This window comes from Drosophila hydei, unplaced genomic scaffold (genome assembly GCF_003285905.1).
Source record: "Drosophila hydei strain 15085-1641.00,03,60 unplaced genomic scaffold, DhydRS2 tig00008130-arrow-arrow-pilon, whole genome shotgun sequence".
NCBI lineage: Eukaryota > Metazoa > Arthropoda > Insecta > Diptera > Drosophilidae > Drosophila > Drosophila hydei.
The window spans coordinates 350942-376294 of NW_022045839.1; the positions used below are offsets into that span (position 1 = coordinate 350942).

At 32.2% G+C, this 25353-nt stretch overlaps 4 protein-coding genes and 1 long non-coding RNA gene across 11 annotated transcripts; 3 read left to right on the forward strand and 2 right to left on the reverse strand.

Moving 5' to 3' along the window:
• Positions 1 to 520: 520 nt before the first annotated feature.
• On the forward strand, positions 521 to 2749 carry LOC111600014 (nucleosome assembly protein 1-like 1). Its single transcript, XM_023315919.2, has 5 exons — positions 521 to 612; positions 1014 to 1118; positions 1188 to 1656; positions 2031 to 2360; positions 2424 to 2749. The coding sequence occupies exons 2-5, from the start codon at positions 1033 to 1035 to the stop codon at positions 2634 to 2636; spliced, it is 1098 nt and encodes a 365-aa protein (XP_023171687.1). The 5' UTR covers positions 521 to 612; positions 1014 to 1032; the 3' UTR covers positions 2637 to 2749.
• A 2311-nt stretch (positions 2750 to 5060) lies between these two features.
• On the reverse strand, positions 5061 to 18280 carry LOC111600071 (solute carrier family 12 member 6). Of its 6 annotated transcripts, none has more exons than XM_023316004.2 (22): positions 18238 to 18280; positions 16455 to 16584; positions 12525 to 12716; positions 11353 to 11486; positions 11196 to 11278; positions 10811 to 10913; positions 10633 to 10738; positions 10443 to 10572; positions 10257 to 10375; positions 9976 to 10194; positions 9762 to 9918; positions 9438 to 9697; positions 9119 to 9371; positions 8691 to 9053; positions 8439 to 8625; positions 8168 to 8383; positions 7996 to 8103; positions 7687 to 7740; positions 5952 to 6044; positions 5498 to 5631; positions 5302 to 5441; positions 5061 to 5236 (listed from the first exon to the last, which is right to left on the reverse strand). In XM_023316004.2, exons 2-22 carry the CDS (start codon positions 16564 to 16566, stop codon positions 5145 to 5147), a joined length of 3255 nt encoding a protein of 1084 aa, XP_023171772.1. In that variant the 5' UTR covers positions 16567 to 16584; positions 18238 to 18280; the 3' UTR covers positions 5061 to 5144. The 6 variants fall into 6 exon arrangements, with proteins under 6 accessions (XP_023171772.1, XP_023171773.1, XP_023171776.1 ...); XM_023316005.2 differs by lacking the exons at positions 16455 to 16584; positions 18238 to 18280 and adding exons at positions 14489 to 14680; positions 15009 to 15134 and having other exon boundaries at positions 5145 to 5236; XM_023316008.2 differs by lacking the exons at positions 5952 to 6044; positions 7687 to 7740 and having other exon boundaries at positions 5145 to 5236.
• Positions 15521 to 17673, forward strand: LOC111600072. Of its 2 annotated transcripts, XR_002751475.2 has the most exons (4): positions 15521 to 15577; positions 15650 to 15710; positions 16635 to 16744; positions 16841 to 17673. It is a non-coding gene; the product is annotated as an uncharacterized LOC111600072 (long non-coding RNA). The 2 variants fall into 2 exon arrangements; XR_002751474.2 differs by lacking the exon at positions 15521 to 15577 and having other exon boundaries at positions 15595 to 15710.
• A 2007-nt stretch (positions 18281 to 20287) lies between the features above and the next one.
• On the reverse strand, positions 20288 to 22341 carry LOC111600113 (WD repeat-containing protein 47). The gene is made up of 5 exons (XM_023316076.2): positions 22294 to 22341; positions 21368 to 21525; positions 20912 to 21308; positions 20622 to 20845; positions 20288 to 20513 (listed from the first exon to the last, which is right to left on the reverse strand). Exons 1-5 carry the CDS (start codon positions 22327 to 22329, stop codon positions 20288 to 20290), a joined length of 1041 nt encoding a protein of 346 aa, XP_023171844.1. The 5' UTR covers positions 22330 to 22341.
• A 474-nt stretch (positions 22342 to 22815) lies between these two features.
• Positions 22816 to 25138, forward strand: LOC111600091 (probable transaldolase). The gene is made up of 3 exons (XM_023316030.2): positions 22816 to 22946; positions 23986 to 24109; positions 24270 to 25138. The coding sequence occupies exons 1-3, from the start codon at positions 22850 to 22852 to the stop codon at positions 25042 to 25044; spliced, it is 996 nt and encodes a 331-aa protein (XP_023171798.2). The 5' UTR covers positions 22816 to 22849; the 3' UTR covers positions 25045 to 25138.
• Positions 25139 to 25353: the final 215 nt, after the last annotated feature.

Here is a 25353-nt window from a genome sequence, read left to right on the forward strand (position 1 = left end):
TGTGTGTATTTGAATAACGTTAGCTAAATATTCTACGGTAAGAAATATTCTATGTGAGAAACATATATAAGATTTAGAAAATACAGCTATCGATCATTTAGCTTTTTCCCTACAATCCTAACATCATAAAAGGAAACCTTCAGTATAGAATAGCCGGGTTTCAGTTTGAAATCCATAAGAAAGGATTCGTGTCGTTTGTTTCAATACAAAAATAATTTAGAATACGATATAAGTTAATAACTTGAAGCTATAAGTTTAGAAAATAGCAAATTAAAGCTTGGAAATTCATTCATCAATCGAAAGTTAAATATCGAACTAGTGATGAGGAGAATCGAAAATTTGGCCTATATAGTGGGCAAAACAATTTAATTGTCAATTTTTTTTTCATTTTAAAAATGTGCAATATGATAATAAATTTAAATATTGTTTGTATAAATAGCATGCTGTTCATTTTGGCGCAGTTACTTTTGTATGGCTATAAGAGTAACTGGTTACTTTTTAAGTACTTGCTACATTATTGGTTTCAGTCAAGTCTCTCATCTCTGGTGTTCAGTTAATTCTTTTGGATCGACATCGTTGCGGCGTGCTCTTCGTTCTTGCTGTTGTCTTGAGGTATGCGTTTTAAAATTACATTATTTTCAAATAAGAATGTATTTTAGTCTTTCTTGGAAAAAAGGGAATCTGTTTTTAATTGAAAGAATATAAGTTGCTGTTTAGTTGATTGTAGTGCGTAGATATATGCAGAAGAAATTCTAAGTACATAGCACACGTGTTTTAGTGCTTAGGAATGTGCGTTGTGTATAGTATATGCAATAAGCTTTTTTCTCAATCAAACCAAGTCGTAAATTAATATTTTATTATGATGTCTAATCTTTTCAATAATTATTTAACTTGATATGTCCTTATGTTTTTAATCTTGTAATATGTGTACATTGACTTATATATATAAATGATTTGAAACATAAAAAAAAAACAATTTTATATTAATAAACATGTGTGTATACGCGTTTCAGAACCTCATATTTATTCGGAATGGATGCTCCACAGGAAGGACAGGTTGGCGCTGAGTCGGGCAATGAGTTCGATGACGATAAGTCGAATTCTGACTGTCAATCCATGTAATTAAACATATTTTTAAGCTTCTATCGCTTTTTCTGGATATTCACATTTAAATTCCTCTACGACAGGCCAGCTTATATGAATTCAGTTTTACGGCGGCAGTTTTTGCAAGAAATGGTTAAATCGTTGCCAGAAAGTGTTCAGAAGAGGATCACTGTTCTGAAAAACATGCAATTGGACCAATTGCAAATGGAAGCTAAATTTTTTGAAGAGGTTTACAATTTGGAGAAAAAGTATCAATTGAGCTATCAACCCATTTTAGACAAGCGCAGAGAAATAATTACCGGCAAAGTGGAACCCGCGGAAGAGAAACCAAAGTGGAAAGAACCAGAGGTTTTACCCATCGATGGAGATGCCAGCGATGCATTCCAAAAATCTCTTAAAAATATAAAAGCAATGCCCCAGGATGTGGCTGGAATCCCAGATTTTTGGCTTACAGTGTTCCGAAATACAGGAATGCTGTCTGAAATGGTGCAGTCTCATGATGAGCCAGCTATTCGCCATCTTACGGACATTTCAATTAAATATGATGATGAAGTACGTAAATATCATTGCCAGTTTTTACACTAAACGTATTGCAAACGAGTAATGTGAATTGAAAAAACCTATGAAGTAACTATTTACAGCATAATTAAGATATCGAGTCGTACCCATTGGTCTGTCCGTATTCATAAATCGCATCATTTTAAATATTAAAGTTTTAGACTCTTATTGAATACACAGATCCATAATTCCCATGCCCCTGTATAATAAATATCCTTCTCTCACTTGAGGCCTCATAAGTTATACTTTTTTTTTGGAACCTAAGACAAAAAATTAGTGAGTCTGTTTACATTCAGTTTTTTATATATAATATAATAATATATAATTTATGGCTTCTTTTTTAATTTAATTTTCTTTTATATTTTCAGCATTCTTATACTTTAGGTTTTCATTTTGATAAAAATGAATTCTTTTCGAACTCGGTACTTACGAAGCAATACTTCCTGAAGTCCACCGTCGATCTTGAGGATCCATTTGCGTTCGAAGGACCAGAAATTTATAAGTGCAAAGGTTGCGTTATAAATTGGGAAAAGAAAATGAACTTGACCGTTAAGACTATCCGGAAGAAACAGAAGCACAAGGAGCGTGGTGCAGTGCGCACCATTGTTAAACAGGTTCCCACAGATTCCTTCTTTAATTTCTTTAATCCACCAGAAGTTTCGGAAGACAAGGAAGAAATCGACGATGAGTCTCAGCAAGTAAGCTTATGATTTTTAAATATGTTTTATATAAATTGTTTTTAACTGTTCATTTTTCTTCAGATATTGGCAACTGATTTCGAAATCGGTCACTTTTTACGTGCAAGAATTATTCCAAAAGCTGTGCTTTATTTCACGGGTGACATTGTTGATGACGAAGACGATGAAGATGAAGAAGAATTCGAAAACGAAGATGATGAATTCGACGATGATGAGAACGAGGGTCAAAGCAAACCCAGCAAAAAACAGTCTCCAAATGATTGTCCTAATCAATAGAACAAAAAAATATTGAATATTCAACCTTAAAAGTTGTGCATAATAAGTATATATTAAAATATATTTTTGGTGAATTCAAATTTCAAGAAATGTATTTATCTTTGAATCAATTATTTTACTAGTTATCGTTGTCATCGACTACTTTTATATTTTATGCAGATATACGAACTTCTTTGGTATTACTTGGCAACTACAGTGGAAATAGTGTCGTCGGTTTATTTCTCATTTCCTTCCCTCGCTTAAATATCAGTTTTATGTATGCATAATTCAATAAGAAACTTGACAACTAATTAAAATCAATCATTCCTGTGGGCTCTACTCTCAGTGTCGTGCTGACGCAAGGCCGGTAATGCTACGTCAGTAGTATGCTGAGTGATGAATACAAATTGAATAATTTTTGTTCATAATATACATATTTTATAAATATACCTATATATCTATAAACTCTTTTTTATGATTTCTTACGTATTGTTCAATATCTTTTGGGAAGGTAGTAAAAACGAATATTGATTTAAATGAATTTTTATTTGTTTCAGTTAAGAAGAAGAATCACAGTTTTACCATAATTTTTATGTGAACGCTGAGTAACTCATGCTACTACCGATTAATTTGACTACGTCGCACAGGTTAGTTCCAACCGAAAGGTAAAAAGTCTCATAGAAAGTTTTATATTATTTGTATTGTACATTATTTGTTTTTAAGTTTTTATTTAAGATAGTTAAATAGAAGTAATATAAATAATGAAATATTCTAGAAGAAATTCATATTTTCATTTGTTTAGCATAATTTGGACTTGTCTTTTCTTTAAATCCAATGTTTCTTCGACGATCGTTCAGAGATTTAGTGACCATGCTCACAGCATAAATAACGAAACAATAAGTATGTATGATCTGATATTTCGTATAACGAGCTCTCAAATAAGAAATGAATTCTTAAGTTTATCAAGAAAGATCTTTACGACTTGATGTTCGCAACACTTTAACAATACAATTTTATAAGTAAGTGAAAATATAAAATATATAAAACTGAAAGAATTAAATATATATGTTTTTTTTCTTATATTATATGCGTTTAGAAACAATACAAAAACCTTGGAAACTTCTGTTCCATTGAATGAATTGAAGCTGGATAATTCCGGATGTTTGCCGACAGATAAATTCTCTATTATACTTCATGGCTGGATACAAAGTTGTTCTGATGAGTGGGCAATCGAGCTGATCGATAGTAAGTCTTAGTAGTGCTCTCAGTTCTTTTAATGATATTACCAATTTTCAGGGTTAAGTTTTTATCGCAGAGGCTGCGTAATATGCATCGATTACAGTATTGCCGCCAGCGCATCCTACATGAGGTATGCATAAGATCAGATAATAAATCAAATCTATATATCTCCATATTTTCTCTTAGATTGTATTCGAACTTCGATCACATAACTGATGTGATTGTCTCCATTCTAATATCTCTCTTTCAATATGGATTCGATCCGGGTCGCGGGTATTTGTTTGGCTTCAGCTTTGGCGGGCAGTTGGCATCAGCTGTGGGTCGCATATTGCAGCCACATTTCACGCTTCAAAATATAGACAGTAATCAGAGATTAGATATATGTATATATATCTAATATTGTTAAGTAATCCTTTCTTATTAATTTCAGCTTGTGATATGGCTGGACCTGGCTTCGATCCAATTAACGTCGATCATTCAAAAGCCGCAAGGCACGTGCAATGTTTTCATTCAAGTCGCGATAAAGGCACGTTCATATATTCTTGCCACAGAAATATCATGTTAGGCACCTGCGGACTCAGCCAGCCGTCGATCGCAAGTCAATTGCACCTGGGCAGTCATGGATTGTGCGTCGATATCTATATAAATACCTTCGATTATCCATTCTATGCACTGAGTACGCCTCCAAGCGAATGCCTATCATTTTCTAAAGTAGCCAAGATACCACATCACTATACAGTGGGATACGAGGAGAATTTCAATAAGTAAAGCTCTATATTTCTATATGCATATATTTTTGAGATACGTTCCTGAATATACCACCTCATATATTATTAATATCTTCATTTACTTTCAGGCAAATAACTGGCAAAGTTTATGTTCCCACAAGCCTACATTATCCCTACAACTTATCCAAAAAGGAGCTTCAAATACTTTTTGGGAAGAGTACCTAGAGGGAAGACAACATTGTTTTTTTTTTATTTATTTATGTATATTTAATATTATTTAGTGCTATATAAGACTATTAATCTAAGTCATTAAATATTGCATATGTTTATGTTTTTAGCCAGCCCTTCATACAATTACTAAGTTTTGTAGAGCTGATAACGAATAATAAGAGACATTTTTGAATTATTGTTACAATTTTTGATATTTTATTTACGTAAAAATAAAATATTTGGACATATGATTTAATATAACAAATTAATAATAACCTTCATTTAAAAATTTGATTGATTCTTAAACTTGTCTAATGTTGCGAACTCTTAAACGTCGGGCGATTAATGCCCTTTAAGAGTAAATTGTTATAACTTCACGACCTCCTCCACGAACCATTAATACTTTTTCAAGTCCTTCTGTTAAAACTTCCAGGAATTCCATATCTGAATAGAAAGATTACGTAAATATGCATAAGCATTGGTATATGAGGCTAAGATCTTTTACTTACAATTGCTTTCACGTTCCGCTCTTACTTCCCTCGGAGGACCCGGTAAATTCATGATGACCAATTGGGCATCTTGGGACTTTTCTAATATTACCTCATTTAGTTTTATTGCCGTGTGCATGCGACGAACATTGAACTCGTCACTGTAACAGATAAGATTTAGCTAATCGAAGAGTATCTGGTAAACTATGGATCTTACGGCTTAATGCTGGATTTGATGTTATCATCAGCTTTCTCTGTTGACTCATCTTTGTTGGATGTGATATCAAGAGCCTCCGTACTCCCTGGACCATCCGAGTCTATAGAATTGCGTTTCTCTTCGCTTAAAGTATCCTATAGAGGAGTAAGTCAAATATAATTATGATTTATCTAAAACTAGCTCAAAATTAGGTAAATTGATCTCTATAAAAATTATAACAAAATCATATATAAAAATTATAAAAATCCAAAAATAGGGTTTACATAACTAAAAAAATAAAAAAAAATATATGAAACTGTCTCTATAATATATATTTTATATTATATTTTAAATTTATATTTTTTTCTGTTTACCATTCGACCTTTTTTATGCTTAAAATGTATTTTAAAACTTATTTATTTTAGCACTAATCTCTAACTTAATTATAATATTTCATATTTGAAAGCATACATACGTGATTTTGTATTTCTTCAATGTTAGGATCGGCAAACCGAACCCGCGACGCTGTTTTTATGGCGTCATAATGGTGGTCTACAATTGTTTGTACCTGAAAATGCATAAGGTATTTACATACTTATCTAAATCAAATAGTTCTTATTGCTTACATTGGCAAATATCTAATATTCTCTACCAAATGCCAATCCTTACTCCCTAAATATTAGTGTAAGATATACGGAGTTTGCTTTTATCAACTCTTTTGAATACGAAATCTCATTTATTGCAGTTCAAAAACTAATTTCACATAAGAAGTTTGTCTTAAAAAGACTGAATATTTAAAGAATAATAGCTTAGCTATAATAGTAGATCTATAAATAATGTCTGACCATACGAAACGGCATTCAATATCTTTCGGTGTTTTAGTTCAAGTAAAGTTCATATTCACTCGAAATAGAATTTGCCAATTAGGAATCGGAATTGATGTTTAGAATCCGCTGCTAAAACCATAAAAGCTCAGATCGGAAATAACACACTTATTAACAGAATAATAATTTGTATTATATATATAATTATAATTTGTGTTTGTAGATTGTGCTTTATCTGTGATGAACCCATATTGACCCAAATATAAATAAAAGCCCCACGCCAGAGGCTTCCTTCAAGAGGCAAGATATTGTGGCATAAGAAGAGCATTACGCAGTCGGTTATATCCGACATTTTATAGATAAAAATGTATATGATATATATAGTATCAGGTATATAGTATCAGGTGCTACAAAGCATGCACATTTAATATATTGAAATATATATGTATATATTCATATGAACACTGAGAAATGATATGTCTAAGCAAATATTTCTAGGTTAAGAGGTTGTAATATAGAACCACGATTTATCTCTTGTAAAAACTTCAATTCGCTATATGAAAGTACTCATAGTTTATGGCATAAGTATATGCAATGAGGTGTACGAATTTTCTCTATTGGATCTGATCAACCTTAAACACATTCTTAAAGATTTTCAGCTGGTTATTTTATATGATTTTTTGGATTATGGATTTTGATTTAGAAAGCAGTGCGGAACTCAACTGAAGTAAAAGCAAACATAATTCATACAAAATTTTTTTCCTATTATCTAATTCATAAAAGATAGATTTAAGTAATGAATCTGACTTTCCGAACTAAATGAGAGAGAAGGAAGAGAGGAGTCTGTTTAGAAGGAGTTACAGGAAGGCTAGAAAGAAGAGTATGACTAGTAAAAGAAGAAGTCTGTGTAGAGAGAGCAGAGGAGCTCGGTGCCCTTAAATGTTTGGCACTTAAACAGACAGACAGATAGATAAAGAAATGAACGGTTTCTTAACATTTCTTAACGAAAACTAAAGGATTATTCATAGTCTAAGCATAGGCAAACGTAAATACAGAGCATATACATAATACATACATTCACATATGTAGAACAGGCAATTTGAAATGATATGGATGAAAAACATCAACTTACGTCTATAGGATAATGAATGAATGAATGATATAAGTACAGCTATGCTGGAATGTATGCACACATAATACATACATTTATACATAGATGGAATATGTTATGTAATGTAAGTTGATGAATTGTGAACTTAGTAGAAGTGAAGTTTATGAAACAGATACATCAATATTGGATATAACTATAATAGCTGGATTTTTATAACTGTATATGAGGATATTTTTGATCTTTATATAACTCTTAATTCTGTTTGTGGGCTTTACCAAAGATAACTTATTATCACTGGGTGTTTCCTTAAATTCCATTATAGTTTGAACCTTTGATCAAATATACAAAGTTTGAAATTTTTATTTATCTTAATAGCTGTCAAAGGTTGTTCACAAACAAACAACAAACAAAAAAAAACAACGACTGAAAACTGAACATTTAAAACAAGACAGTTGTAATAACTCAACGGAAAGTATGTATAAATGAATAAATAAAACAAAAGAAACGGAAAACATATTTGGGGAGCATACATAATATTTGCATTGCTTAGGAATTAGCAGATAATAACCTTAGTTCGTACTTACCACTTTGGAATTTTCTTTTTTGTTTAAGCCTAATTGCTTAAGCATTTGATTGCGCTGTTCCATCATGAGAGTTCTCTCATAGGTATAAGCAGAAATGTCGCTATTATTCTGAAATCGAATAGATATAGCATAAAAGGGGGCGCATAAACCAGAGTCTCTTTCGTCTGTTTACCATTTCAACAACTTCAACGTCTGCTTCGATTCGTAAATGATACAAGAATGTTTTCAAATCTTTCTTCATTTGAATCGAATTGTCTTCAATTTGAGCAACAGTAAAAATGCGTAGCTTACAATTGCGCCAAGTCCTGTGCTGTTTCAGCAAGAATGGCAGTAGCATGAGTAAGCCACCATCGTGAACGATCCACCAAATATCAATGTTGCCACCAATCTGTAAACAGATGAATGAGTTGACCGACCGAACAAATCTATCTACAATCAGTTACTTTGTGATTTGATTCTGGATAAAAGTTAATTCCCTTGGGAACAATCAGCGCCATGTGGCAAGCGGCAACAGTGCGAACTGTCTGAATGAACGTCTTCCAGCTATATCTTCCCTCTTGCCTCCAACTGTATGGCCAACCAATAATTACGGTATTTGGCTTCATGCCACCCAATCCAATCGTTTGTATGCTAAAAATCAAATCAAAGCCATTTCAATTAAACATGTTTGATATAATTTATGAGATTCAACTTACACTGAACTTAGACCTTCGCTAATTTCCTGAGCCACTAGAACATCGCAAAATCCTTTAACTTTCTCATCTGTCATGTATTTTCGAAGCGTATTCTTCGCGTCATTTGCTTTGTTAGCTATTTTTGTGTGATCACCTTTTATCACAGATACACAAATTGTTAGACCTTTGCCAGCCTTCAGCTGCGTGGCAAAGGAGAATATTTTCCTATACTTCGGTATGAGGTTGTCATTAAGCTTGGATAGGACCAGAATCTGTGGCCGCCAATTTTTCGTATGCGGCGGACCCTCTTCCAAGCGCTGAAGTGAGTATCTAGCTGCTGTTAGCGCCATGCCACGAATGCCATCGCCCCATTCCTTCTCGGCACTGTAAGTAATAGAGATACTCTGTAGCCATTACCTGTCATTAAGCAACTGTCGGACAAAACATACCCTCGATATTCGATGTATTTGTATATAATAATTGCCATGCTAATGGCAATCAGTGCGAAATACCACGATGTCATAATCATAACTGATATGCACAAGGTAAGACCTATCAAGGACAAGCTCCAGTGGTAGAACTTAAAGCGAGGTCTCCAGTTCGGCGTACGCAGCAAAGTTTGCACGGCACAGGCCAAGTTCACGAAGCCATAGCACATGAGGAAAAACATTGAAAGAAGTGGAGCAAGCAGATCAACGTTGCCTATCAAATAAAGTATATAATATGTTAAGAGTTGAGAGATTTAAGAGTTGTCAATAAATCGTGTACCTAACAAAATTCCACATTGACAAATGACAAGTGTTAGCAGCAGAGCTCTTACTGGTTCGCCTCTGTTGGATGACTTAGCGAACGGTGCCAGGAAGGGTATAATTTCATCTTTGGCAATCGCCTGAAGTAAACGTGGAGCACCCGTCAAGCTCTGCAGTCCAGCGCCCAGAGTCGATAAGAACGAACCGATTAGAATAACCCACTGATTGGGCCACGCGATGTTGGCCACAACTAATTTTCCACCAATTGACTGACCAAATCTGAAGTAAATGCGATTTCAATTGTAATATTCGTGCAAATTTCTGTTGTTTCCATATATCTTACTTATCGCGCAGCAGCAAATTGTCCACAGTGCCAGCAAAGAACAAAACGCTGGTTAAGTAAACGGTGCTGGTTGTTAAAATAGCGCAAATTGTGCCAATGGGTATGCTCTTTTGGGCATCAGCCAGATCTCCGGAACGATTCGAGCCAGCCATAATACCTAGAAAAAGTTTTATTTGTCAATAGATTACGAATGCAGTTCCGGTTTCCATTTTACCTGTTACAGATGGGAAAAATATGCCAATAAGCAGTGTAAAGGACGTTGTTATATCTGCCATAATCTGATTATACGATTGGCCACCAATATTTTCCACATCAACCGAATTGCGACCGTACGATATAAATTGTCCTTTCTCCAAAAACGATGGCATTATATTGTCATAGAATACGCCGCTGGCCAAACCCTTGATACCCTTCACTCTAGTCACATTGTTATCTAAATGATCAAATCTTATATTTAGGAGGTTCGCAATTTGATAGATATATCTTGGAAATTACTTTGGAAGTATTCATCGCATTTGCGATCCGGGCAATATTGATCGTATAGCAGAGGATCCTCTTTGGTACAATTTTCAATGGGTATATCCTTTAGAACACGTTTGCCAAGCACACAAAGACTGCGAGAAGAAAGCAATAAAATGAATGGAAAGTCAACAAAATTGTGTCTCGCTTGACAAAACTTACTATAACTTTTCATTGCCATGAATATTGTCGAAGATTCCAATATAGACAGCTATTATGGAGAATATTACACAGGCCAGGGCAACCGTGGCGAACTTGTTGACAAATTTAACGCCCAGGAAAACGATTAAGCCTGTTAAAAAGAGAATCTCGTCTGATTTCATGCTGCTTTTTAGAGACGCCACGAGCTTACCCATGAACAAAAGGAGCATCGTGCCATATACTCTAAAGTTATTGTACATAGCTTCGGCGTCTTTTGTGAAATCCCCAAATATGGATGCCCAGGGTGCCATATACGTCTACGTTTAACACATATAGAATTTGGAAATATATATTTGTTTGCACATTATTGTTATTATAGAATATCTTACCAGGACAATTTCAACAGCGCCCACAATGTACATTGCAGCTGCCAACGTTGTCCCCGTATAAAACAGCATTCCAACAGCTCCGCCAAATTCAGGACCAAGTGATCTAGGCACGCATGAAGTAGACATAAATATAGATAATGTAAGTTATAAAACATGATAGGATTTCCAATTCAAATGCATATTCCAATTGGAACTCTCTCACACTTCTGTTTTGATGGGACCTCATTAAATCTTAGCCTTATAGATCGAGATATCTTGATCAAGTAAGTATCAAGCTAGTTGCGTGCATATTCGACATTCTTTATATTTCATATATACTGCATATTATAGCTAATTTTATTTTTAAATTTTTTATCATTTTATTATCGTGTCTTTAAATCTTTACCGTGATATCATAAAGTAGCTCCCTCCTGCCGGCACAACTCCATTCGTTGCAATGGCTGACATTGATATCGCAGTTAGCATTGTCTTAAATTAAAATATTTCTCATTAATATATACATTTCATGCTGTTAAATATATATATTTATATTTGATAATTACCACACAACAGCAGGTGAGCACAATTAAGAATCCGCAAATAGCTCCAGCCGTACCAACAACCCATGTTAATCGAATAAATAATATTACACCAAAGATATTTTGAATACACGGCAAAAAGACTCCAATAAGGGTTCCTGGAAAATAATGTTCAAATTAATAAAATTACTATCGAAAAAAAAAAACTTTTATTTATTTTCAGTTTACAAACTGCTCAAGCTAACCTCGTTTCTAAAAATATTTATATGCATATATATTTTGATACTAATTTAAAACAAGAAACATATATGTTTTTTATTTTATATCAACTTGACAATTATTTTGATAACTCTTCAGACTGCCCTCGCGAGTGTGTAAAAAATATTTGAGCCAATATTTCGTTTTCGGCATAACTAATTAATTAATTAAGACGAACAATACAAAAAAGTTTGTTTCTTCTTTCGCCTCGGTTTTGGCAAAATCTTTTATTGGACGCGAAAGCGTGGCTTCTTATTGAAATGGATGAACTCTCCCATAGCTTGGAGCCGTTAAAAATGCTAATTTAAATAGTTAAATGAAGAATTAGTTTAGAAAATTACTTTCTCTGTTCAATTCGTATCTGAATTCTGACCAATTATTTTGCGTGTCGCATTTTTAATGACTTTTAGCTGATGCCACTTGGCTTGTCTGTGGCAAGGTTCGAGATCTCATTTAAGACTAATTTAAATTGATGAACGGCTGCCATTAAATTTTAATGAAGCTAAATGGTCAAATAGGAGCAGCTTGACGGCTGGATACCAATTTTCTCAAATTAAAATCAAGCATCGGAAAATATAGAAAAAATCGTTGGGAATTATTTAAGTCTAGTTCCACTTTAGTCTACTAAGAACATCGCTTTACAATGTTATATTATGTATAAAGAATTTCTTTTTAAGTACTTTTTTTCTGTTTGATATTTGTAGCTCAAAAAAAATGCTCTCATAAATAATACTTAAATAAGCATAGAGCATAAAAAACAAAACACTTCATGCATTGGGCACTTCTTGCTTTGACTTAAGCCCACACTGCGCAAAATGTCTAAGACACTTATTGCCGCTGCAAGGCCTTTTATCGAACAGTTATAACCGCACATTACCAGATGCGAAGCTATTTGAATATGGACAAGAAAATGTAAATGGCATTTCGATTAAACATACCCATGCGTGCTGATGGCGGTGGTGGCTTTGCATCTGGGTCGGTTGCCGCTGGTATCGTGTTTTCATAATTGGCAATTGATGAAATGAATGTTGAAATATGCGGCCTCGTCTCCAAATCATCGTCATAGAGGTACAAATTGGGATCGATAGTTGATTTCTGATTTTCTTCGACATTGTGTACATCTCGAGTATCTGAAAAGGACAAGTTTTTAGATATTTAACTTTAAGTGTTAAGTTCAATTTTGAATTTGAATTGGTCAAATATATTTTTATTTTATTTTATAAATAATTGGAAGACATTTTCCACATTCACTGTCAATTTTCTTAAATAATGCGCAACTCATTTGCTAAGTTAAAGAGATTACTGAGTTTATTTTTACCAGGCAATAACTTTAAATTAAAAATAAATAAAGTATTTTTATGCAAGATTATTCTAATGTAAACCATAAATATTTGGTAGTTTTCAACAGCGAATGAATTGACAGACAGACCAAAGTCTGATTAGATTAGATTAGATTGTCTTAGTTCACTTCCTTGCTTCACATCAGCCAAGCCTAGTTTCGCCTGACCAATTTTGTACTTTCCATTAAAATTGTTTAAATAGAGATTCTTATTGATATTTACGTATGCATAAAAATGACTAAATATTTAACTACAACTAATATTCATTTAATAATGCTCTTACGCTACGCTAATTTTCATAATAATTTTTTTATAAAAATAATTCCAGTTTTAGCAACTTTTTTAAAGTAGCTTTGAATTATGTTCTTGTCTTTCTAGAATTGTAGATAAACAAACTGAAAAAATATGAACTAGAAATAGTCTTATTCTATAAGGGTTCAATGACAGTTTCCTCTAATATATATTATATTAGTATACATTTATAACAAGTAATATAATATAAAGATTATTACTATATAAGCTTATTTCTATCGTATGTTTACATCAGCATAAATTTTACTCTTTGAAAATATGGAAATATAAATATATATACACACAAATTTACATGCCACCCACTTCATTGTTTCATAGTTTTTTGTACACAAAATACTTTTTCAGAAATAAGAAAACTAATCTGAAATGCTAGAGCCTCTGCGGGTTTTCTTTATGGACCCTAACCCAAAAGCGCCTAAGGCAACACATTTGATATGTAGGTGCTCATAAAGTATACACAGATTATGAATATTTTACATTTTATACCTTTTCCATACTCCACAATATTAAATAAAAAAATCCCACAATATTAAATAAAAAATTCATTTAAAATAGCAAAGAGTTAAGATTAGATGAGATGTGTGTAAAGATTATATTAAATCATTGCAGGTTCTTTAAGCCAAGGCTCCTGCAAATAGACTACCCCGAATAACTAGAATTTCTTTTAATATAGCACCTAGTCGAATCGCCAATAAAAAATAATTTTTTAATATGAAAACTCAATAAGTTTTTCTCTTTTCTTTGTGCTAAAATCGAATTTATATAAAACATTTCATTAGATTTCTGCAGCATTTTAATAAATTATTTATTTTACAGGTATTAAGGCTGGCAAGCTGAAAGAATTTGAATGGCATGAAGAGACCCATGCAGGTAGCCAACCACCCACGCGTTGTACATACCTTAAAAATACCTTTAGACAAAGCACTCAAACATATGCGCACAATCACACAAATTGCAATCAGCGCTGGCTATTTTTTTGCCGTGCAGCAGAACTTTATCAAAGGAGACTTTTGGCATAAAAGTTCTGATAGTAATAAACGACAATTTTCGTTTTCTCAAAAGCAAAAACAATTTCTATTTAGCTAATTTTTGTGTAGCAAATTAAAGTAATATAGGTCATAGACTCGTTCAAGCTCTGCTAGTAGACCAAAGCTGTACAGATATTTGCTTGAATTATATATTCAAAAATTAATTTCAGATATTAACTCGCATATTTCAATACACAAATTATTCTCCCTATATATTCATACCTGAGTGTTTACTGTCGAGCTTAGTTCCATTGTGCTCTGATGGCGTAATATTCATTTCATCGGCATCTTCTTTTCCACTATTACATTGCATGTTATCGCTTAATGTAAGTCAAATACCACTCCCAGATCACGATTGTCACTTAAAATTAGCTAACACTTTTTTAGGTCATAGTTCGAACAACATTTAAATAGCTATAAGAAATATGCAATATGCAATATGAAATTTGAAATTAAGACGAAAAGACTGGCTTTAAGCTAACTTTTCTAATTGCAAAAAAAGAAGAAAGAAGAAAGAGTAAAAATTAGGTCAATAATAATGGGCCTATCAGGGCCACACACTCATAGACACATGAACATATGAACCGATAATCAATGTAAAATTAATTATACAAAATACTTGAGCTATGCCATTTGTTTAGAACTTGGCCAGAATTTTGCACTTTTCAATTGGTAATGAACAAAAGATTCGAACTTGGCCAATTTGGGCTGCGGATGAACCTGAGTTTTTATATAACTTTACACGTTGCAATCTCGTTCAATTGAAGCTTTTCATAGATTTTTGTTTTGTTTTAGATTTTTTATAAATTGAAAATTGCTTAAAATTGTACTAGTTGTTAAATGGGCTTATAGAAAAAATTAAGAAAACGGTTTGTATGCGACCGAATAAAAATTATGTTGCCCAGGACTCTGAGCAATAAAATTGAGATGAAAACGAAAGCTTTTATCTGCACAAGAATTTCACCCCATATTTCGAGGACAACCGGAGTGAGAGAGAGAGAGTGCGTGAGAGAATGAGAGGTGCAATTCCAGATACTTACGCGTGTGTGTCTGTATTTATTTGTTTGCCTAGGACAAGCCCCAGCTACAGCCTCAGCCTCAGCCTCAACCTCATACATTCCATTATACAGATAAAGAGAAAGTTCTCTCTCTCGCTCTCTCCCACACAGCATCAGTCAGGGAAAAAGCTTTACCGCGCTCGCAAAGCTTTGGCACAAGGCGAGCTTTATTGTGCAGGTGATGATGCTAAAGTATGTCACCGGGACATCTGGACATCTCCTCTCCACTGCATTCTTTTACATATACACAGATGTTAGTTCTTATTATTGTTTTTCGTTAAGCATTTCCTTTAGCAATTGTCAACTGAGAACTTTTCAATTACAGTGGATAAATGAAATATAACATCCAATAACTAGGCTGGACAAATAGCTATGCATCTGTATACGTAAGTACATGTGTATTTATGTAGAAAACAATTTGCTTCCCCAGTTTATGCCTTCCTTCGCTCCCAGTGAAAGTTATTGCTGGCATATGATATCCTCAAAAAGGACACAATCTATATATTTTGAGTCTGTTTGATTAGCAGGATTGGTATAGCCATGCTCATATGTTTGGTTAACAATTTTTGGCATCTATACTATTATTATGTAATTTTTAATTGTGTGTGAATTTCGAGTTATATCTTTAAAATATTCTGTTTTTTATTAGGCAAGAACTAGACAAAATTTGAATATGAAAAATTTTTCGGTTTTCTAGATATCAAAAGGATACCTTATCTTAGCTAAATCTTGAATTTGAAACCATATGCGATACATAGAACCAAGCGGTTTTATTACTTTTAAAAAACTTTCCATATTGCTCTCTACTCAGAAATGACCGACATAGAGATACTCAATAACTTTGATTCATATATTAATAAGCTATGCACAAAATTAATTTTGAGAAGATTTTCATTTACATATAGATATTATATATTATAATATAGTATTATTTATTAGAGTTAGTCCTAGTTAACTTCAGTTATCTTAGTTTTAAATATTTCGTAGTTATGTTTTAAATTTATTTTTGTATTTCAAGGCAACATTTTGACTAGATTTCTAATTTAATATTGTGCTGACTCCGATTACATATTTTATTTGATAATTATCACCTCTTATAGCTTAAATGTGGAATAGTTTTAGGAAATTACCTTGTATGTCTTCCAATGTTTCTCCTAATAGCTTGCCACTGGCGGATTCATCGTGAAGATAGTCCAAGACAGTGTCTTCGTCTGTTTTTGTGACTTGAAATCTGTCTGGCATGTTTGTGGCTTTGATAATCTGAAAAGCAGAAAATTTTAAAATTGTGTATCTATTTTTTAATATTTTAGTTTTAAAGAATTGTAAGAGGCATCTGAAAAATGGCTTATTACTGCAGATGCTCTCTACGAATATCTGCACAAAATTTGCCAGGATTAGTAGAAAACCTTGCGAACTGAAGGTAAGACTGAATTCAAATAAAATCAAGATAATACGCCATTCTAATTCTATTTAAATAATCCTGACATCTATCTACCTGCTGAAACTATTGCCACAGCGGATCTGTTTTCGCACTCAGACACGAATGGCGCTCATGGCTAGCAACCACCTTGAGAGTAGCGATAAGTCCAATAGAGTTTTGGGTTCGGCGCTAATGGAATACTACGGCACACCCAACGCACATGATTTGAAACAGATAAGCCATGCAGAGAAGAAGTTAGTAACGTCCATATATTAACAGACATATTGCAATTAACACATCTACACAAAATCAATAAAATCTGTTAACAAATTTGCTAAGGTAATAAGGAAGCACACCTTTTCGAAATTGTCACAAGACCAAAAATCCTAGTATACACAACTTGGGCAACTAAAAGTTAAACAAAATCTAAACTGAGCAGTTTAATATTATTGTGAAAGTTTTTGCATTTGATGGTTTGGCATTAATTCATGGTTATATGATAGATTAGAGTTACGTTTGCCCGCGAAAAGGTTCGAGTCTTCCTCAACCAGAGTATTATGGCCGACTGGGACAAATAGATCTTGACTCAAGCCCAAGCCCAAACCCATCCTTTTTTTGGTATCATCATCATTATCTTTAGACCATCTCCTTTTTAGCTTTTTCAATAGAATCATTATATCAAGTTTATTTAAAAGTTTTTATAAATCATCAATAAAACAAGGTTTAAAAATCACTAAAATCACACTGTCTATCGAGCTATTACGAAAACTTTATCAGCTGACTTTGCTATCGACTCCTGTTTACAGCGGGGCCAACGCGAGTAAATTTAATTTCCACTTTCTGTTTTTTTACACCCTGTTGCCATACATATAACTGAAAAAGTATATGGATTTGTTAGGCTCATTAGTCAAACACTAAATGTTATATTAGCCAGAATTAAAGTTTTCATTATTTTATGATAACAGATAAGAATTAGTCACATATCAAATATATATGATATGAATTATTGCATAATTTTCTATTATTCAAAATATTGTGACATAACTCATTAATTATAAACTTCACTATTAATCTAATCTATCAATTATTATATCATATCTTATATCATCCGTTTGAAATGTGTTAAAACATTTCCTTATCATGTAAAACAAAAGGGTATTTAGCCTTCGTCTTGGCATAGCTAAATGCTCTTTCGTTGTTTATCCCTCTTTCTGTATATGCATACATACACACATACGCACTCATTTGAGCGGTATATAAATGTTAAGATATACAGACAAATATATGCACGCCTATACATATGTATGTATTTATTTAGTAGACTAGCATAAGTTGAACTTTAAATCATATGATTCCCGAAGCACCAGCAGTTCAGTTCAGTGAGTAAAAATTGAAATCAATTTCACATACATACATATGTTCACAGACGCATGCATACATACAGACATATGCAAAGCATAATTGTAAACGGAATAAAATCAAATTGTACTTACACACACTTATCAACATTCACTCACTTACACACACACATTCACATACACGTATACACACATATATATGTATATATAGCTATATATGTATGTATATTAGTTCGAATACGAATATTTGTGGTCCATACACAAAGTAGCTTTGCTTGCTTGCTCCGATGTACAAATTATTGTCTAGTATTAATTATTAATTATTTAAATTATTGATAAACTATTAGCTGCGTTGATTTTCTTTTCCCTAGTATTTTGTGAACTTTTCAATTGTACGAATAAAATTAAACTATCATATTGAAGGCGCATGAGTAACAGAAACCAATTTTTCTACTGTATATAATTTGGAGCTGCGAGTTGGGGGAAATACTGTTGTATTAATGAAAAAGTAACTGAAAAGCTATTTAGCGTATTAAGAATGGATACCGATTGTATTTTAGACAAAATAACAATAACAATAACAAAAACACATTTATTGTTTGTAAATGTATGTATGTACATATGTATGCTAACATATGAGCGCCGCTATCTGTTCATACAATTATGAAATCTATGAATTGGCATGTTGTTTCAGCGCATGTGTAAATATGTATGTATGTATGTATTTATGTATTTATGCATGAATGTATATATATATATATATATATATATATATATATATATATGTATTTATTTATGTGTGTATGTATTAAAGACTCAACATAACTCTACATTCATTTATACATATCTATAGAAACATACATTCATTCGTACATACATATATCTATACACATCCAAACATATAAGCTCATAACAACATAGGGACATATACATACATACATAAATACATATACATAAGCTTACTTTAAGTGAGTTTATGTATGAATGTTGACATCCTTTTGTATGTACATATGTTTATTTGTATATTTATATAACTATGGATTGCAAATTTTTATATGTGTGTATATATTTTAGAAATATGTTTATATATTTAATAAAATTTTTTATAAATATTTCATATAGGATTTTCAAATATATACATTTTTTGTATTTCATAATTTTTTCCAAAATACAATTAAAGTTTTGAAATCTTTTTGATTGTTATCTGATCAACGTATTAATCATTGTCATAGGTCTTAAAGATAAGGTGTGAAAATGCTTAAACGAGGTCTCTCCTTAACAGAAATCCACCTCCACTGCACAGCTTAAATATTTGTTTGATCAGCATTAAAATCTAGAATAAAATGAATGAGAGCAAATTGTAAACTTTGCGTACGACAGTGAGCATACAAATATACATACATCTGTACATACATATATACGTACATACATAGATGTATGTATGTATACTTAATCATTACTTGTTTGTGATTGAGTATATGATTAGCTGATTGAAAGCTCAAGGGTCAAGTGTATCTTCAAAACTCTTGACACACTAAAATTGTCAATATCGAAATAGACCTATTGATGTTATCTCAACCGCTTCAAGAAAGCAATTGTTAATCATAAATATTTGAAGGGGTTAACGAACAGAATATTGAAGTCTATATGGTATAAAAAATTGCAATATCAAATATATACGTATTTATATATTTGTAGTTTGATTTTTCGATATTTTGCATTGCATAATATCGATAAGAAACAATCTAGATAAAAATATTGTGCTTTCAGCAAATTGTTAAGTCCAAATAGACTATGAATATTTAAAGTTGTTTTTATACCATTTTCGTTTTACCCTTGGTGAGGTTAGGCAAGACAAGAGTTGCTGAATAATAAAACCTTTCTCATGTCAAATATCTCAAATAATAAATAAAAAACCAAATTTTGACTTAAGTTTATTTTTCTTTTTTAAAAATATATATGCATAGAAAATAAATTATCCGCACAAGCCATATGAAACCCATATTATATATACTTAATAAATGCATATATATATATATATATATATATTTATACATACATAAATATATTTTGTTAAAAATGTAAATTTTAATCCCAACATGTAATTAATAAATTTGCACTCTACCTTAAATATTATTGTTATATTTATTAAATAATTTAAATATTTATGTTTAAATAAAATAATTTAGGATTGAGGTAAAGCCCATAAGGTTGCAGTCTTGTCCGCAGATGTTGAAATAAATGAAAATTCAGTTGGATGCCATCGAATTGTAATAGCCTTGTCTTTATGCTTGGCCACGACCACAGAGGCGAGGTCGTTAGCTAGATCCCCTTGTAAGTCCGTTAGTTTAATCGTACTATCATAGCTACAGGTGAGCATATAGTAGGCCGAAGGCGAGAAACGAATACATCTGAAAACGAAAATATATATGAAATAATATATGTGAACTCGGATAGTATTAAAGAATTTCTAGATATCGTGATATATATCATGTTTCATATTTTACTATATATTTTACCTTATTTCCGCGCTATGTGGATAAAATCGTTGTATTAGCCTATTCCCGCGAATGTCATATAGTACACATGCGCTATCAGCGTGTCCCGATACCAGCAGCCGCCCTGTCGGATCTACGCAAACTGCAGTTACTGGCGATTTCTGCAGTGCTCCGGGCTTATATTCCTGATCGAAAGAGCTGACCGCTTCGTTAACTCGAATGTCCCAAAAACGTATTGTTTGATCCTGCGAATATTACGATACATAGCTTTAATTGATCTTTCTTGTGTGGCTTAGCAATCGATTAATTACCTGCGAGCCAGATACAAACATCGTATTATTCCAGCTATAGAGCGAAGAGATATGCCCACTATGGCCGCTAAATGCGTGCATTGGCATACTTGTGACACAGTCCGTTACGTATATCTTGCAGTCGCCAGCGCCGCCACTCGCAAGCAATCGGGATTTGGTTGATGAGTTATCGAGGAAGCACATATCTCGGACAGTTCCATCATGCATATTCAGTTCAACTTCTTGGCCCACCAGTTGATTAGTATCTTTGTTAAATCTCATATACTTGATAGTCTTATCGTTTGATCCAGTCGCAATCAGTTCGCCATCGGCTGACCAGCTCGTACAATATATTGAGCCTCTATGGTGCTTTGTGCGTTTGCATAAAACCGATGGAGGGTAAAAATGTTGATCTTGTCTACCGGTCACGAAAGTAAAATTAAAATATATCTTGAAAGTCAATTCTTTTGCTCTTACCTTAGTTTCGATATTTGCGGATATTGACATATGCGAAAGGTTTTGGAATTCGATCCAACGGCAAAAAGTTTTCCATCCGGATGAAAGTCCACGCTGCGTATAGCTTGAGAGTCCGTTATAGTTGTAACAGCTACAAATTGCGAGCGCTCTTCATCTCTCTGAAAGAAAAGCAAAGCAAATCATAATTACTTTCAATTTCAAGCAAAATAATCAATATCATCAATATATTAAGAAGATTTCTCTTTTTACCCGAAGACAAATTAATTAAATGAGTTTTTGAGCAACTCTAAAAGAATTTTGGGTGTACAAGTAATGATTTTGAAAAAAATAGATGATATTTATATTGCAGACCGTTCAAAATAACCTAGAATTTCTTAATATTTAGATTGGAGTTCGGGAGTCTGATTTTCAGCCTTCCACTTTTTGCTTGAATAGAAATCTACACTAAAAACTGTAACTTTCTAACATTTACTGCATATGAGTTTGACGCATTATACAGATGGGCCGACTCCAGACTTGCCAACGCACACATTCTTTTGTGCTGCTCAAGAAAATTATTTTCCTTCACAAAATTTTAGAAATCAATTTAGAAGTATATTTAAATGTTAAGGAATTATATGTTTCCCCAGTTCTTTCATGCCATATTTTCAAAGGTATCATAGCTTATATTAAAACAGTTAACATTTTAACGAAATATAAACATATTTCATTTTAAAATACTCTAAGCAACTTCCTAGAAATTAATTTCTTGGTATTCGTTGACGTTTGCTTCGTATATGAAAACTCGTGGGTTACAAAATTAAATGTAAAATCAAATAATTTATTGTATATATTAAAAAGTACCGCTATCTCAAATATGAAATAACAAATTTACATTCATTAATTTGCATCTATCTGACGTTGAAAACGTATCACAATTTATTTACCTCTCTCATATTTGTATCACTTTTGTTAGAATTCATTAATATTAGGAACTAAAATATAAAAATAAATAAAGAATTTATTAAATATAAAAACTGTTTACAAATATGATCAACTATTATATGTATATACTATATAAATGTGAGCTTTGTAAGAAATGGTAATATCCAATACAGATTACGTTTCCTTCATAAATGTATCCAGGGAAAAAGAGAAAATGGGAGATTAGTTTTAATCTTTTTAATGCATCATGACTATATTTTTGTATGTATTAAAAATATTAAAAAGTATAGCATTTAACAAATAAAATAATATTTTGTTGGGAAATATCTGTGTTAGATATTATGCTGTCATTTATATTTATATATATTATAAATATGTGTCAATTCTAATAAGAAATTGAACATGGAAACACATATTAATACCAAAGTTTTTTGCCCATCGATTTAATACCGAAAAGAACAAACATCGAAAAGGCGAATTTAAACAATAAGTATCGATACATCGACATTAATCATCGATGTTTATAGATCCAGAGTAAAGACTTAGTTACACCGGGTAATGGGAAGCGATCGCGTTGTAAAAAAGGTGAAGATGTCGGCTTTGGAACAGCTTAAGAAAATAACTACAATTGTAGCTGACACTGGCGACTTTGATGGTAAATAATTAGTAACTTATTAGATAGCTATAGTCATAATTGTGGAATGAACCTCATTTAATTGTTTAATAACAGTGCTTTGCATATAAACTTTAAATCAGAACTATGTATGTTTATTAAATGTTTAAGTGTGTATGTGTATGTATATATGTGTGTATAAGATAACTTCAATTTATGGTGAAATGTGTCTGTATCTTCATACGTGCAAGTTTATGTACATATATAAAGTAGAACAAACAAGATTCTAACTCATTCACCTCGACTTTAACTTTTATTTGAACTTCAGGTTCATTCAAATCCATTGTACTACATGTACATGCATACATGCACACATACGTGTAAGTGTATGTATGTACGATTGTAGTTTAGAAACGTGCAAAGATCCTGAAGTTCAAATAAAAGTTAGTCGAAGGTGAGTCTGACTTTTGTTTGACCCTTTTCGCTTTTATTTGCCTAAATCAAATCATTATTGATAAATTGACGCTTTCACTTCTCAATAAGCCAATGGTTATTTCAAATGTGAATAGAATATAACCTTAAAATTGAAAATACATTTTTTGAATAAACAAAAACTAGATTTTGTTATGGTATTTGAAATTTTGTTTAACTGTATAACAATTTATAATTATATGAAGCTTGTTCATTTTTTTGACTTTTTAATGGCAAATGAAAAATACTCCAAAATGAACTTTTAAAATTGACTATCTTAATTTTTATTTTAGTTGTATTTTTTAGTCTATAAATTATACAAAATAAACCGAAAAGCAATTTTAAATAAAATCACAATAAATAAAATGTTGTCGACAAGCTCCATTGAAACGCATTTGAAAGTTGGAAACATTCTTTTTTTTTAAGGCCTTCGCCTTCGCCTTCATAAGCTGTACAATATTGCTTATTAACTATTTGACCTTCTTTTATGTTTTAAATTATTCAGGTGAAATAGTTTATGTATATATATCTTCATTTATATATCTATATCTAATTGAGTAAATCCTCTTATTGGAAATATTTAATTTATTTAATTTAAATTTAATTTCAGCCATAAATATTTACAAGCCTACAGATGCCACGACCAATCCATCGCTTATTTTGTCGGCGTCGACTATGGAGCGCTATCAATACATAGTAAAAAATGCCGTCGAATATGGAAAAACCAAAGAAGGGTGAGATAAATCTAATAAATTTATTTAGATACAGATATGTAACCAGTTTTTTATTCTTAGCATTCTAGTAATATATATCCTCATAATCTAATAAAATTCTTATCTTTAACCAGTTACCCTATCATTTTAATTATAAACGCATTTGATATTTTTGTTTTAGACCGCTGGAGAACAAAGTCTCGGAAGCTATGGATTATTTGTGCGTTCTCTTCGGATGCGAGATTCTAAAGGTTGTGCCTGGTAGAGTCTCCACTGAAATAGATGCACGTTTATCGTTTGATACGAAAAAGAGCGTGGAAAAAGCATTGAAATTAATCGATTTATACGCAAGCTTTGGCATTAAAAAGGAGCGCATTTTAATAAAACTTGCCTCAACGTGGGAAGGTATCAAAGCGGCCGAAATTTTGGAAAAACAGCATGGAGTGCATTGTAATCTGACTCTGTTATTCTCATTTGCCCAAGCGGTGGCTTGCGCCGAAGCTGGTGTAACATTAATCTCTCCTTTTGTTGGTCGCATTTTGGACTGGTATGTGGCTAACACAGAAACCAAGAAATTCGAGCCGCAAGCTGATCCGGGCGTTATATCAGTGACGAGTATTTATAACTACTACAAGAAATACGATTACAAGACATTGGTGATGGGCGCATCATTTAGAAACATTGGAGAAATAAAAGCATTAGCTGGTTGCGATTTGCTTACTATCAGCCCAAGCTTACTAAAGGAATTGGAAAATGATGATGTCGTACTGAAGACAGCTTTATCTGTATCCAATGCTAAATTGCAAGATATTAAGAAGATCTCGATTGATGAGAGCCGATTCAGATGGTTACTCAATGAGGATGCCATGGCATCGGATAAATTGTCTGAGGGCATACGTAAATTCGCTGTTGATACAGTGAAGCTGGAAAACGTTATCAAAAAATTGTTTGCCTAAATTTTATTTTACAAAATGTAAATGTAAAATTCAATTCCATTTATTAACTGATATTTTTTTACCATACACTTCCATTTATAAAAATGCTTCAAAATCTTTCTTAAACGGTTTTATAAATAAAGTTTTTTTAAAAAATCGTAGACTAAAAGTCTACATGGAGAAAAAATTTGTTTTTATAAATTTTATTTATTAACAACACAATTTCGAAGTAAAATTAAATTAAAAAACTAAAATTAGATAGAAATATTAATAGCTCATAATACAATCGAATTATCAATTATATCGATAGGTTTTTGTAACCAAATCTCT